Source organism: Primulina huaijiensis, unplaced genomic scaffold, assembly GCF_012295235.1.
Source record: "Primulina huaijiensis isolate GDHJ02 unplaced genomic scaffold, ASM1229523v2 scaffold42701, whole genome shotgun sequence".
In the NCBI taxonomy this organism is placed as follows: Eukaryota; Viridiplantae; Streptophyta; class Magnoliopsida; order Lamiales; family Gesneriaceae; genus Primulina; species Primulina huaijiensis.
This window is the reverse complement of record NW_027360275.1, coordinates 6,200-19,060: the sequence shown is the minus strand read 5'-3', so window position 1 is coordinate 19,060 and position 12,861 is coordinate 6,200. Positions and strand designations below refer to the sequence as shown.

At 32.8% G+C, this 12,861-nt stretch overlaps 1 protein-coding gene across 4 annotated transcripts; it reads right to left on the bottom strand.

Moving 5' to 3' along the window:
* Nucleotides 1-1,162: 1,162 nt before the first annotated feature.
* Nucleotides 1,163-9,501, bottom strand: LOC140969735 (serine/threonine protein phosphatase 2A 55 kDa regulatory subunit B beta isoform-like). Of its 4 annotated transcripts, none has more exons than XM_073431170.1 (15): nt 9,024-9,501; nt 7,684-7,787; nt 7,507-7,605; nt 7,222-7,341; nt 6,536-6,745; nt 6,045-6,136; nt 4,988-5,106; nt 4,540-4,663; nt 4,240-4,363; nt 3,749-3,817; nt 3,569-3,660; nt 3,407-3,484; nt 3,236-3,306; nt 2,999-3,155; nt 1,163-1,316 (listed from the first exon to the last, which is right to left on the bottom strand). In XM_073431170.1, the coding sequence occupies exons 1-14, from the start codon at nt 9,139-9,141 to the stop codon at nt 3,019-3,021; spliced, it is 1,557 nt and encodes a 518-aa protein (XP_073287271.1). In that variant the 5' UTR covers nt 9,142-9,501; the 3' UTR covers nt 1,163-1,316; nt 2,999-3,018. The 4 variants fall into 4 exon arrangements, with proteins under 4 accessions (XP_073287271.1, XP_073287272.1, XP_073287269.1 ...); XM_073431171.1 differs by lacking the exon at nt 1,163-1,316 and adding an exon at nt 2,270-2,721; XM_073431168.1 differs by lacking the exon at nt 1,163-1,316 and having other exon boundaries at nt 2,270-3,155.
* Between the last annotated feature and the right edge of the window lie 3,360 nt (nt 9,502-12,861).

The window sequence follows — 12,861 nt, the reverse complement described above, 5'->3', positions numbered from 1 at the left end:
AGATTGATGGGCTGATAAAATAAATAAAAAAATTGATATATATGCTAGAAACCTTGTGTAGCTATGTCTTTAAAGAGCATGCTCGACATGTATAATAATGTCACAATCCAAAAAGCTCAAAGATATTTCAACAGTCTACCACTATGTGATTGTCAAATTATAAATAATTCGTCACAAATTTATTTATTAAAAAAAATTATAATTCCATTAATATATGCATTTATGGCATTCACAAATGTACGCAGTAATATAAAAAAAAAATACCAACAAAAGTGATGCAGTTCCAGTTAATGCAAAGCAATATTCTATGATCGTGTGTGTTGTCGATTGAAATAAATGTGAGCTGCAAAATCAGCATAAAAGTTTGCATGTTCAAGTTGTAAAAATATAACTTTTTTTAAAATTTTATTTCACGAACGTCTTGCCAATATTCCACTGCCGTCCGATCAAAAGCCAACACAAAAATTGGCCCTTTCCCTCTTGTGATAACGAGACGAAAGGGAGAGAGTTAATATGGGGTTTGAAGCTTTAAAAACATTTCGTATATGCTACGTGATGTAATTCTATATATTCGAAAATTATAATCTTACAATATGTTTGTATCTTTGTGATTTTGATTAACTTTGTCGTTGAATTTCAGTTTAATATAATATTTTTTTCTTTTCGCAAAAGTTTAATCGTTTTCCTTACGTGGTGCCGATCATTGCGTTGAGATGTTGAATGTCATATCAGCAGTCTCTTAAAAAAATGACTAAAATTGTTAAAAATAAAAAGATATAGAACTCAGATCGAATTCAACATTATACAAGACAGAAATCATAAAAGACAAACATACGTAATAAAAATTTTAAAAATATAAATTTTCTTATTATAATATACGTGTGTGTGCATAGCTAATGCATATGCTAGTACTGGTAAAATATTTACCAGTTTTAGCATCTCATGTCTAAATAATGATGTGTAATTTAATATATTTTGAAGTTGAAGTTAACTTTATCCTATTTTAGATAAGTATTCCAGATGCGTAAAAATTTTTACGTGAATTTATAAAACTCACTCAAGTTTGTATTTGGAATGAAATTAATTTCGTGCGAACATAATTATAATGAATTTCAAGCACACCTAATATATATATATAGCATACGGATTGAAACAAACAAGAAGTCCCATCCAGTCCGGGTAGATAACAGAGTATACAAATGTCGAAATGATTTACTTAAAGTTTGTAAAGTACCTACAACTCGAAACTCCGAAGTTGTCATATACATCTATTCCATACTTCGATGATTCAGCAAACCCCACCATCTTCAACTTACCTATAAGAAAAATGTAGTCGCCAAAAAATTAATTAACTTTCATACACAATAAAATAATGTAATATCAAATAAAAAATGCATGAATCAAGCATGTCAAATATGAAACTGAAAGACATTAATGAGACCAAACTAATGGGTATAAGATGAAGTGATATCATATTTGGTTTGATCATCACACCACTTCTCGTATTGGTCACGCCATGCTTTCTTGTTTTGTATATTTATCTCGATTTTACATGAATTCCGGGATTAGTCATACTTGTACCTATAATAACTAGACAAAAACTTATGTGAGACGGTCTCACGGATCGTATTTTGTGAGACAGATATCTTATTTGGGTCATCCATGAAAAAAATATTACTTTTTATGTGAATATCGGTATGGTTGACCCGTCTCACAGATAAAGATTCGTGAGACCGTCTCACAAGAGATCTACTCTAATAACTATCAAAATAATCCTCAAACATATCAATCAAGGTCCTTAAATCTTAAAATGGGAATTTCAAAATCGATCTTGCTGACTCGTTACGTTACACGAATTCGACGTTTCGCCATTTTTTCGCTTATTTTCGAAATGTAACTCCCGAATCTTATTTATGTGTTTCCAATGCTTGTCATTTCATTCGAGCCTATAATTCAATTTGACATAGGTTTGAAAAACCAAACATTAGTAAATATATTTCTCGGCTATAAACTATATTTTTTTCGAGTTTTAAACTATTGTTTCATACCCTTGATTTCCCGGTTCCTTTGTGATTTTTCATTCTACAAATATTTAAACATCTTGCAATAATTTTTATTGTATACAAAACATTTCATTATATTATAGACTGAAACTAAAATTTGAAAAATTCATCTTCAAAGAAAGAAACTAAACATTTAAACACAATTTCTTTTCCAAGAGTTCACCTTCAAAGAAAGAAACTAAAAACTGGAAATTTTTTTTTAGAAGAATCATTGCCCCTAATAATGAATGATTTTTGTATCAATCACAAGCATAAAAAGGGAGGAGCCAACAATTACAAGATCCATTTCTGTTTTACATTTTGCCATGGATAGTCACTCTTACCGTAGCATAAGACTTAAAATTACTTGGCTACAGTTTTATTTTTTAAAAAAATAGCAAAATATAACAAAAGAAAAGCCTACCCTCTAAGCACAAGCAACAACATGTTAGATGGTAAAACAAAAATATTGTACAAATATGTATAACTAAAGTTGAATACTTTTTACAGAAGAAAATATTAAATTGAGAATCTGTTGAGGAAAAAAGCAATCCTATAAAAGAAAAAAAGTAAAAGCATTATGCTATCAATGGAAGTTAACGAGCTTACTTCCCCGGCGACGTTAGCAGCAGATCCTTTTCCAGGTTGAGTTGAAGTAAAACTTACTTTTACCTTAAAACTAGAAACAAGTACAAGACAGCCTTAGTTTTTGTTTGCAGGAGGGTTAAAACATATTCTTCCCAACTTTTACCCAACTTGATCCAGCCCAACCGAGAAACACAACAGAAAAACTATATCTTTTCCTTTGAAGGTTAAAAAAATTGTATGGAGGACACAACGAAAGGTTGAAATGGAAAGTAATTCTGAATCTTGAAAACTTTGATATCTGTGCTGTGGATGTTTGAGAAAATGGTAGAGCCTCTATTAGTTTATGGTACTAATTCAAAAATGTTTACCGAGTTTGAGGATGGACTTCTTATGCATAATACATGTACAGGCTATTTGCAGCGGCACACGCGATTGAGTTTTCAGACGGGTGCCATGCTAGATGGAGTAGCTTTTTAGTGGAATCAAATGAATTTCCACTGGCATCGACTCCAGGACTTTCTGCGCCTGTGGCATAGAACCCAAAATTCTTTTGAGTTGAGAGTTATTATATTGAAGAACTTAAAAAAGTGAGATTGAAAAAGTACCTCGTCTCACGACATGAGTGAAGCTACTGCAGAGTGATCTGGAAGGTTTTGAAGGGGCGTGGACCAGCTTTCTGAGAAGAGATTAAATCGTTCATGTTTTTAGTAACAAGTTAAGATATTCACATAGATGAAAGTTTCCAGATGAATAGAAACTTATACTGATGGAGGTACCTCATTGGATTTTTGCTTGCTTCCAGAAAAGTTGCTTCAGTACTTCCCAAAGCACAACCAAACACGCGGAACATATTGCTGAAATCATACCAAATATTAGCATATTTAGCCAGATAGAATAAATAATGGTAATGACAAAACTTAACTGAAACTTGAGTTTACCTGTAAGAACCTGTTGCCGCCCGTTGACCATCACCACTCAGGCAACATTCAAATTTGTCGAATATGGAATCATTGTCGTACAAGTCACAAAGCTGGAGAATATCAAATAGCAATATGATCATCTAAATAATGTTACAGAAAAGCCTCAGCCAAAAATGGTGCTGATGTAAGGCAATTCACCTTGGGTCTCAAATGCTCATGAACCTGGAAGGTTGCTACCGGACCAGCATCCATGTTAATATCCCACAACTAAAAAACAAATTTATATTGGATCAGAGGAAAATCAAATCAACACCAACAGAGTGAAAAAATTCTGTAACCAGTAAGCAAAATTGTTTGATTGCATTATAATGGATCATTTCCTATCTCCAACAGAAAGTTGAATTTATGAAGTTTCTTCTTTCAGTTTCAGATAATATAGATGTGTGAAACTGCTAACTAGAGTATACCATTGAATTTCAAAATGCAAAATTCAACATATTGCTTCCAGAAAGCATTTTTTTACTCAATGCCTACACACATTCATTATCATGTGATAGATTAATCTATAAGAAGAACAGGCTAGCTTCAAGAAAACTTAAACAGACAGTGGTCAAAATTGTAAATAAATAACTGCATATGTTGGAACCTAAACAAACAGTGGTAAAAAATATAAGTGCAGAAGTTGGAACCTTAAGAGTCATGAAATCACGACTCAGTATGTATCTGCCATCCTTCGCAAACTTAATATCTGAAATTGAAGCAATTATCTCAGTGAAGAATGTCCTTGAGCTAGGTTCCTCCTGTTCCTCAAATCTGTTTAGGAATGGAACATTAATATATGAGCCAAGAGACTATTCAGAAAAGGCATTCGAAATAACCCAAAATCAAATATTTCATTTCGTGTTAAGTTTTATTAATAATAAAAGCAGACAAAGGCATTAGAATCAATCATTAGGCTGGTGAAAACCAACTAATTACTTAAAACTTACATTTTAGAATGTGAATCGCATAGGGCAGATTGCCGTAAATCAATGAGACGAATTGATCCTTTTGAACTACTATAAGCTAACATGTTGCAACGAGTAGGATGGAACACTGCTGAAGTTATCACCTCTGCCATAAAAAACAAGTATTAACGCAATGGCGAAGCAAATGGCTACAAGTTCTACCGACATAGCTATCACATATTGTCCCCAAAGATTTTTCTTTAATTAAAAAAACTATGAACTAATCAGATATAAAATGTCTACATTAAAAAAGAACTATAGCAGCCTTACACCCATAAGACAATCCCTTTTGCAGTGTGTTCCATTTCAAAGAATCATTATGGTCATCAAACAGTAAAAAGAAGAAGAGAACCTCAGGCTCACAATAATTATACAAGAATTCTCAAGAGGAAAAGCAGAAAAAAGAATGGATAAAGAAAAAGCTAATCACCAGTCAGCTCTTCCATATTCGCAGGTTTTACATCAACAATGTTGAAACTTTGATTGCTAATTTCTAAATTCCAAAGATTTATTCGCAGATCATCAGCTGATATAAATGTTTCACCATCACTGAAAAGCATTGCAAATATAAATTAATTAGGAATTCAGACAAATTAAAATTTCAACAAAAAAATAATAATAGGGGTTCCCACACTAAAAATTAATTTCATTTCCAACATGTCAACAGAAATTACAGCGAGTTCCATGGCTCCATTACTTTCATGCATCAAAAGTTATGAACTTTTAGTGGTTAAGATAAAGATTTCACATAACTAACGTAGCCAGTAAGAAAATGCAAGACCTCGTAGTAATTTATAATCAGAAAGTATCGCCCAAGCCAACAGCTTGGTATCGTATTCACCAAGAAGTGTTTGGATAACTAAAAAAAGCCAAGTGAATTACTTGTCCTTTGTTCAATTGACATGCAACTGATCATCAGATACCATTTCCCTTATTAAATTCAGCCATGGAAATAGTCAGTTGAAATAAATTGCACCACAAAGTTCAGTTTAATATTCCTAGATGGTTTCCACTTTGAATTTTTTTATCCGTACTGCTCCTCCACTAAACTATATGGATAGAGAAAAGAAACAGTAGTTCAAGAACTTGGCAGGTGAAAGGGGGATTAACAGAGGGCCAAGAAAAGAGGGGTTTATAGCCACGTGTAAATGCTAACCATGCTGCTCCGTCTGCTCACTTCAAAGGTTCAAGAAAAATAATTAGGAACTTATATATAATCAAGCCTTCCTCACCCTCATGACTAAAGTGTGAGGCCCCAAGCCTCACAACCGTTTGAGAATAAATTCACAGCCATCAAAGATAGGACACCGATATACTATATTAGTTTTTTTTTTTTTTTTTGCAAACATTAAATATACTTAAGCTGTTCCACCTCTAGGCTGAGGATGTGAAGGCAAGGGGGGAAGAGAAGCATTTCAAACCATAAAAGCACAAGCAAAAGGATGGAAATCGGAAGCACAACAAGGTGTAAAAAAATAGATATTCACCTGTTGTTTGAGACAGAATTTATATGATAATCATGTGCATGAGCATATACTCTCCTAGATCTTGCAACAAGACTGGTATCACCGCTTACGGCCTACAAGAAATGAAACTGAATAATCAAGCGGAAGATACTCTGGAGTAATACATGGAAATTGGCAAATAGTTCCAAAGTGAACGTCTGCATATTTAAGACCAACCAATGCACACTTCACACTACTTATAGTAACCTTAAGCTCCAAAGCTCCAAGACTCAGAATTGAACAGCTATGCTGAAATCACGTATTATACAAAACATACATCCAAACAGACTGATATACAGCAGCCAAAAGTTATTTTGCGTTATAGAAGGATAACATCAGAGTAAAAATTGAAGGAACTTTTCCTTTGGGAAAACATAACTATAAGTTTTCAACCCCACATGATACATCTAAGGACATGCATCATGCAAAAGTCTTTTAGCAATGGGTAAACGTGCAGCTTAGTTAATTACAACTACCACCGGCAATCGAAGTGAGGGGATGCCTCCAGGTGGAAAGGACAAGTCATCACTCAAACAGTTGTAAGAGCAATCTGGAAAGCTGCCATAAGTGAAATACTGCTTAGGAGTAGAAGAAACACTGGAACTTGCAGCTGAAACATTTCCCGCAGCTTTTGATGAGTCAATGTTCATATCATATATTTTCTTGACTTTCTTCTCTTGGACCTGCTTGAAACAAAGGATAGAATCATCAAACAATGCCACTATTTGGTTTTTGCTACATATTACGCCTCCTGATTCCAAGAAAATCTATAATTTATGACTGCATTTCGCAAATGGAATGTACCATACTTCAACTACAGACGAAATAAAACCAAAGAAAAAATGCATTAACTTGACTGGATCATTTGACAAAAGGAAATGAAAAATTCTCGATATGGTATAAGTAATTCGATATTGCTTAAAGGTGTGCAATCAAACAGACTTTAGAAACATATGAAAGGGAATGATAAAAAGGAAAATAAGGCTCAAAATTAAGATCATACATATTGAGAAGAATAATGATCAAATGTTCAAAGCAATTTCCAACTTGAATAATATAATAACAAAACTTAAGGCGTATTTGCGACAATGAATAAACATGAACTACATTTTTACTGCAAATGACCAAATAAAAAATTAAGAAGAAATGTAAATCAAACCTTCCACAACTTAATGGTTTTTTCATTAGAGGACAGAAGAAAAAGGGCTCCATTTGCTGTATGGCACCATCGAATCTTGTTGACTTTCTCCCCAATTTCTAAACTCTTGAGATAGTCAAACTGGAGGAAAAAGACATGTTTATTGCATGATTACAATTCAAACTACATATTTAACATTTCACCACAGTAAAATGGTGAAGAGAGAAGACACCTTTAACAAATAGCTCCGGTTCATGGCTAAGAACCCGTAGGATGACAATAAAAGAGCAAAATTTTAACAAATACCTCTGGTTCATGGCTTTGAAATTCAGTTTTGTAACGAAACTCTGGATGTCGACTGACCGAATAGTCCATCATCTCCAAATCTCTTCGATTTCCACCATGCTGCAATTTAAATTTGCTATAGTAAAAGATTTTAACAGATGAGCACATCATCAAAAAAAGAAAATTGTTGGATGTTACTTCTTTCATATCGGTATGTTCAAATAACACCACCCTTCCACCACGATCACCAGTAGCCAGATGGTCTCCACTTTTGTTGAATTCAAGGGTGGAGATGATGTCAACTGCATGTTAATTTACAGCACATACATAAAACAAAGGTATGAGAGAAGAATAATAAAAAGTAGACCTACTACTTCCAAAAGAGACGTTATCAATGTTTTTTCCTACCAAGGCTCGAAGCATGATACTACGTAACAATGACACTGTAATCTATAAACATTTAAATAGTCGAGAAAGTGCTCATGATAGAGACTCCCCCATAAGCCAGCTCATAGTCAAAGTTCACACGTGTGAAGCATTTAAAATTACAGCATGGATAAATGTAAAACCAATCATAAGGCAAACAAATTTATCAATGATCATGTAATATGCTTTAGAATACGGCACGGTCATTTATATCCACCTAAGGCCTGCGTTGCACGGTTGTAGAAGAGGTAAAAGAGTGGGGAGGAAAAACTAATTTAGGTAATATTCTCAATGCAATTACACTACTCGACAACAATAATAAATGCATTATTCGCCAAAACAATTAACGACCGGAACTTTTGGCCGACAATGTGAAGTCAAATATAGTTTCAAAGTAGAGAAGAACATAATTTTTTTTTAAAGCGAATATCCATTACACGATTTGCGGACAAGTCAGTCCAAGATAGTTTCAAAGTAGAGAAGACCATAATTTTTTTTAAAGCGAATATCCATTACACGATTTGCGGACAAGTCAGTCCAATATGCGAAATGGATTTCCAGACAAGCATGCGGGTATGGTGGTTAGTCAACCAAAAAATCTCAAGCCCTTAAACTGTGCATCAATGGGCGGCACTAAAAACTGCGTACAAATGGTTCGCAAGTATACCTCCAACTATAACTTAATTGCTGCACGAAGTAAGTAATCAATTCAGTCCTCACTTCACCACAACAAAAAAAAGCTAGGAGCTCAAGCAATAAAGTTGCATACTCAGGTACAGATAACAAGTTTTAAGACACAGTAGTAAACACAGTTACAAAATCCCAGCCTACACTGTAGCCAAAAATTTCCGCAAAAATAAAGTTTATTAAGCAGTAATATCATAGTCATACTAAAAATGAACTCAATCACTTCTCCCCAACACAATCATCCATTTATACCCCTGATTAAAACGACATGCAAATCACTTACTGTAATACCCACTCAACGACCATTATTTTCCACTGAATTAAGTAATTAGCAATCTAAAATTATAAAGAGCACAGGAATCTAAACTACCAAAGAGAAGATCCGAACCCAAAGCAAATTTTTTCAGTTAACAGTTAATTTTTACCTTCTTGTACTTCTTCACCGACCGCCAGCTCCCCAAATACCTGAGAGAATTTCCACTCTTGCGGAGTTAGTGGGCTGGCCACAGCTGATGCCACCTCTTCACTTTCACCACCATTCATGATTTTCAGCAATCGGGGAAAAAAAAACTATACAAGTAAGAGTGAAACAACAACCAAAAATGAAGTAAAGACTACAGCTGATTCACTTCCTTTCTTAATTTCACTTCTTCAACAAAGCAATTTCCGTTTTATGAACCGAAGAAGATGGGTGAACAGAGGAATGCTGGATTCAGATTTCAGCCATTTTTCAGTGCATGTACAAACACAACACTGAATATTACAGAAAACGAGAATCGAACAAATTTTCTTCTCTCTATGCACCGATACAGTGATGTGTATGTATAGATTATGGGAGAAATTTGGGAAATTTTTCTCCTCAGTTAATGAAACGTTGTATTTTTCTCACCAAATACTGTTTGTTTCTCTCTCTGTCTGAATGTTTTCACAAATTTTTTAATATATATTTTCTCGAGGTACGCTAACATCACCCGCTGTGATATTCAGCGGGATTTACGACTAGGGTGTGTTTGGTGATGGAGAAGAGAATTTGAAATGCATGATTTTCACATAAATAAGAGAAATTCGTGGGGGAAAATGGAAAAGAAATGGATGTTGGAAGAAATTTTATTTTTATTGTTTTGAAATTTTTATGCTAAATTTAAATTCAATAACATGTGAATATTGTATAATATTATATTTTATTAAAATAAATATTGACAATTAAACTTTTAGATAAAATATTGTGTAGACATAATAACGACAAAAATCGTTTTATTAAATCAAAAATCATATAGAGATAATAACTACAAAAATAATTTTATTAAAAAAATTATTTCGCGACTTGATTGTTTGTTATAAAGAGTACTGCCATTATAATACGAGTAGATCTCTTGTGAGACGGTCTCACGAATCTTTATATGTGAGACGGGTCAATCCTACCGATATTCACATATAGATCTATTTTATGGAGAAATTTGAATACAACATATGGTAAGTAGAGATTAGGAAAAATAATTAGAAAGATGCTAGGATTTTTTTTAATATAAAATATTATTATATTTTTTATAAACATTTTAATAAACACATTGAATTTTATATTCTTAAGACATGGTCGAGGAATCTTGTTTCAAGAGACAAAATTACAATAACGGTCGTGGGAGGAAATGAGGTCTATAAATTATAACGACAGTTTTGCCTTACAAAAACCATAAAGTCAGAGGAAGAACTTGGGTAGTTTCCAGTGAACTAATAATACTAACTCAAAAAACTATAATGTCGATTTTATGAGACGAGTCTTCGAATTTATCTTACATACGAAAAATATTATTTTTATATTAAATGTATAATTTTTCATTGCATATATTGACCAGATCGTCTCGTCTCATAAATATAGATTTATGAGACCGTATATATCACAAGGAACCTACTCTAATATTGATAGTAAGATATACATGCAAGAATAAATTTAAAAATAACATTTAAAACTTATATTGATATAATTAATATTTTATACAAAAAATTAATATACGTATACAAAAAATTAATATACGTAAAAATTGTTGAAAAATAATATTTAAAATGTGTGTATTGAATATTTGAATGTTGAATATTTGAATGTTGAAAATTAGGTAAAATTAGGTGTTGAATATTGAAATTTGTGTGTGATGATGAAAGTAATGATGCGATTTATTTTTGGATTATTTGTAAAAATTTTCTATAAATAGATCTCTCATTTGTGAAGAAAATCACAATTGAGTTGAGAGAAAAATATTATAAAGTGTGTAATGTGATAATTTTGAGAGTTTGAGATTTTTACTTTTTACCGTAAATTTTTACTTTTTCACAACATGTTATCAGCACGAAGCTCTAAAAGTCCTCCATATTTTTCCAAGCTCCAAAACAGAAAAAAAAGGTAACAAAAGTAATAATATTTATTTTATTGTTTATTTATTTATTGTTTATATATTTACTATATAATATAATGTTATTATAAATAATAAAAATAAATTTTTCAAAAAACTTGTTATAAATCCTGGGAGGATGTTAAGACGACATCCCACACTCCCGGTAAGGGATACGACAAGTATAAAAGTCTATAAGGTTTTTAAACAAAATATCTTATGACACCTCATTATAATATTGTGATATGATATACATAATTATTTAAAACATTACTAATATTATATACACCATATTATTACCATAAAATTATACAAATACATACATTTATTTTCTTGTACACCAACGGTCATAAACGGTAACAAAACGGCTAGTTTTTGCCCTATAAATATGATCTCACAAACACATTCAATCACTCCAACTTTCTCTTCTTCTCTAAAATTATTCTTCATCAAATTTTTGAAGAAAAAAGAAGATGGCTTTCACAAAGTTATTTTTAATTATTTTGGTTATAATACTCACGAATCTTGTACTTATCGGAGAATATCCTCCTCATGTGTTTTCTTTATTTTTACGAATGCTTGTATTTGTTGTTTATCCATTACTTTGTATTGCAATATTCATTAACTAATAAAATGCATCATAATTTTTTTTAGTACCACCATGTCAAACTTGACAAAGCTCGAATTTGTTGCACTCGACATTACGGGGAAAAATTATATGCCATGGACTCTCGATGTAGAAATGCATCTTGAGTCATTGGGTCTAAGCGAGACCATTAAAGAAAATGGTATATCTTCATCACAAGAAAAAGCAAAAGCTATAATATTTTTGCGTCGACATCTCGATGAAGGTTTAAAATGTGAATATCTCATCGAAAAAGATCTCATGGCTCTGTGGAAAGGATTGAAAGAAAGATTTGAACATATAAGGGAAGTTATACTTCCGACCGCCCGTGATGAATGGAATATGTTAAGATTCCAAGATTTTAAGAAAGTCAGTGATTACAATTCAGCGATGTATCGAATAATCTCGCAGCTAAAATTTTGTGGACATGAGGTCACAGAATCGGAAATGCTTGAAAAAACATTTTCCACGTTTCACGCATCAAATATAACTTTACAGCAACAATATAGAGTGCGTGGATTTGCGAGATATTCTGAGCTCATCGCCTGTCTTCTTGTGGCGGAAAAAAACAACGAGCTACTAATGAGAAATCATCAGTCCCGACCCACTGGATCATCAGCATTTCCAGAAGTAAATGCTGTAAGTAAAAATGAATTTAAACCTGGAAACCAAAATCAAATTCAAAGACAAGGTTTTGGTCGAGGTCGAGGTCGAGGTCGTGGTCGTGGACGTGGACGTGGAATTGGTCGTGGTCGTGGTCGAGGCCGTGGTTTTGAAAACAATAGAGATAGTTATTTTTATAACTCATCTCAAAAGGGCGTCACGAACCACCCACAGAAAAGGCATCATGAGAACATGAGTGTTAATGAAAATCACTCGAAAAGATTTGAAAGTTCTTGTTTCAGATGCGGCACTCCAGGACATTGGTCTCGTATTTGTCGAGCCCCTGAGCACCTTTGCAAGCTCTATAAAGAATCGATAAAGGGGAAAGAAAAAGAGACCAACTTCACTGAGCGAAGTGACCGTTTGAGTGATTCAACTCATTTTGATGCTGCTGATTTTATGAATGATTTCTCTGGAAATGATCAATATGTTGGTGGGATAGAAATGAACAATATTGATGCTGCAGATTTTCTCAATGATTTCTCTGAAAATGAACAATATAGTGGTAGAATATAAATGTACAATAATTTATTTTTCATGTATTTATATGATAATGTTTTATTGTACAATTATGATATGTGTTATATTTAC

What these genes read in the sequence shown, in the direction of transcription:
- LOC140969735 (XM_073431170.1), bottom strand. Translation starts at nt 9,141, where the DNA reads ATGAATGGTGGTGAAAGTGAAGAGGTGGCATCAGCTGTGGCCAGCCCA. An exon ending in TTCAAAGCCATGAACCAGAG is followed by an intron (nt 7,342 to 7,506) that starts GTATTTGTTAAA and finishes TTTTTCCTCCAG; the next exon opens with TTTGACTATCTCAAGAGTTT. An exon ending in GCAAGCAAAAATCCAATGAG is followed by an intron (nt 3,307 to 3,406) that starts GTACCTCCATCA and finishes ATCTCTTCTCAG; the next exon opens with AAAGCTGGTCCACGCCCCTT.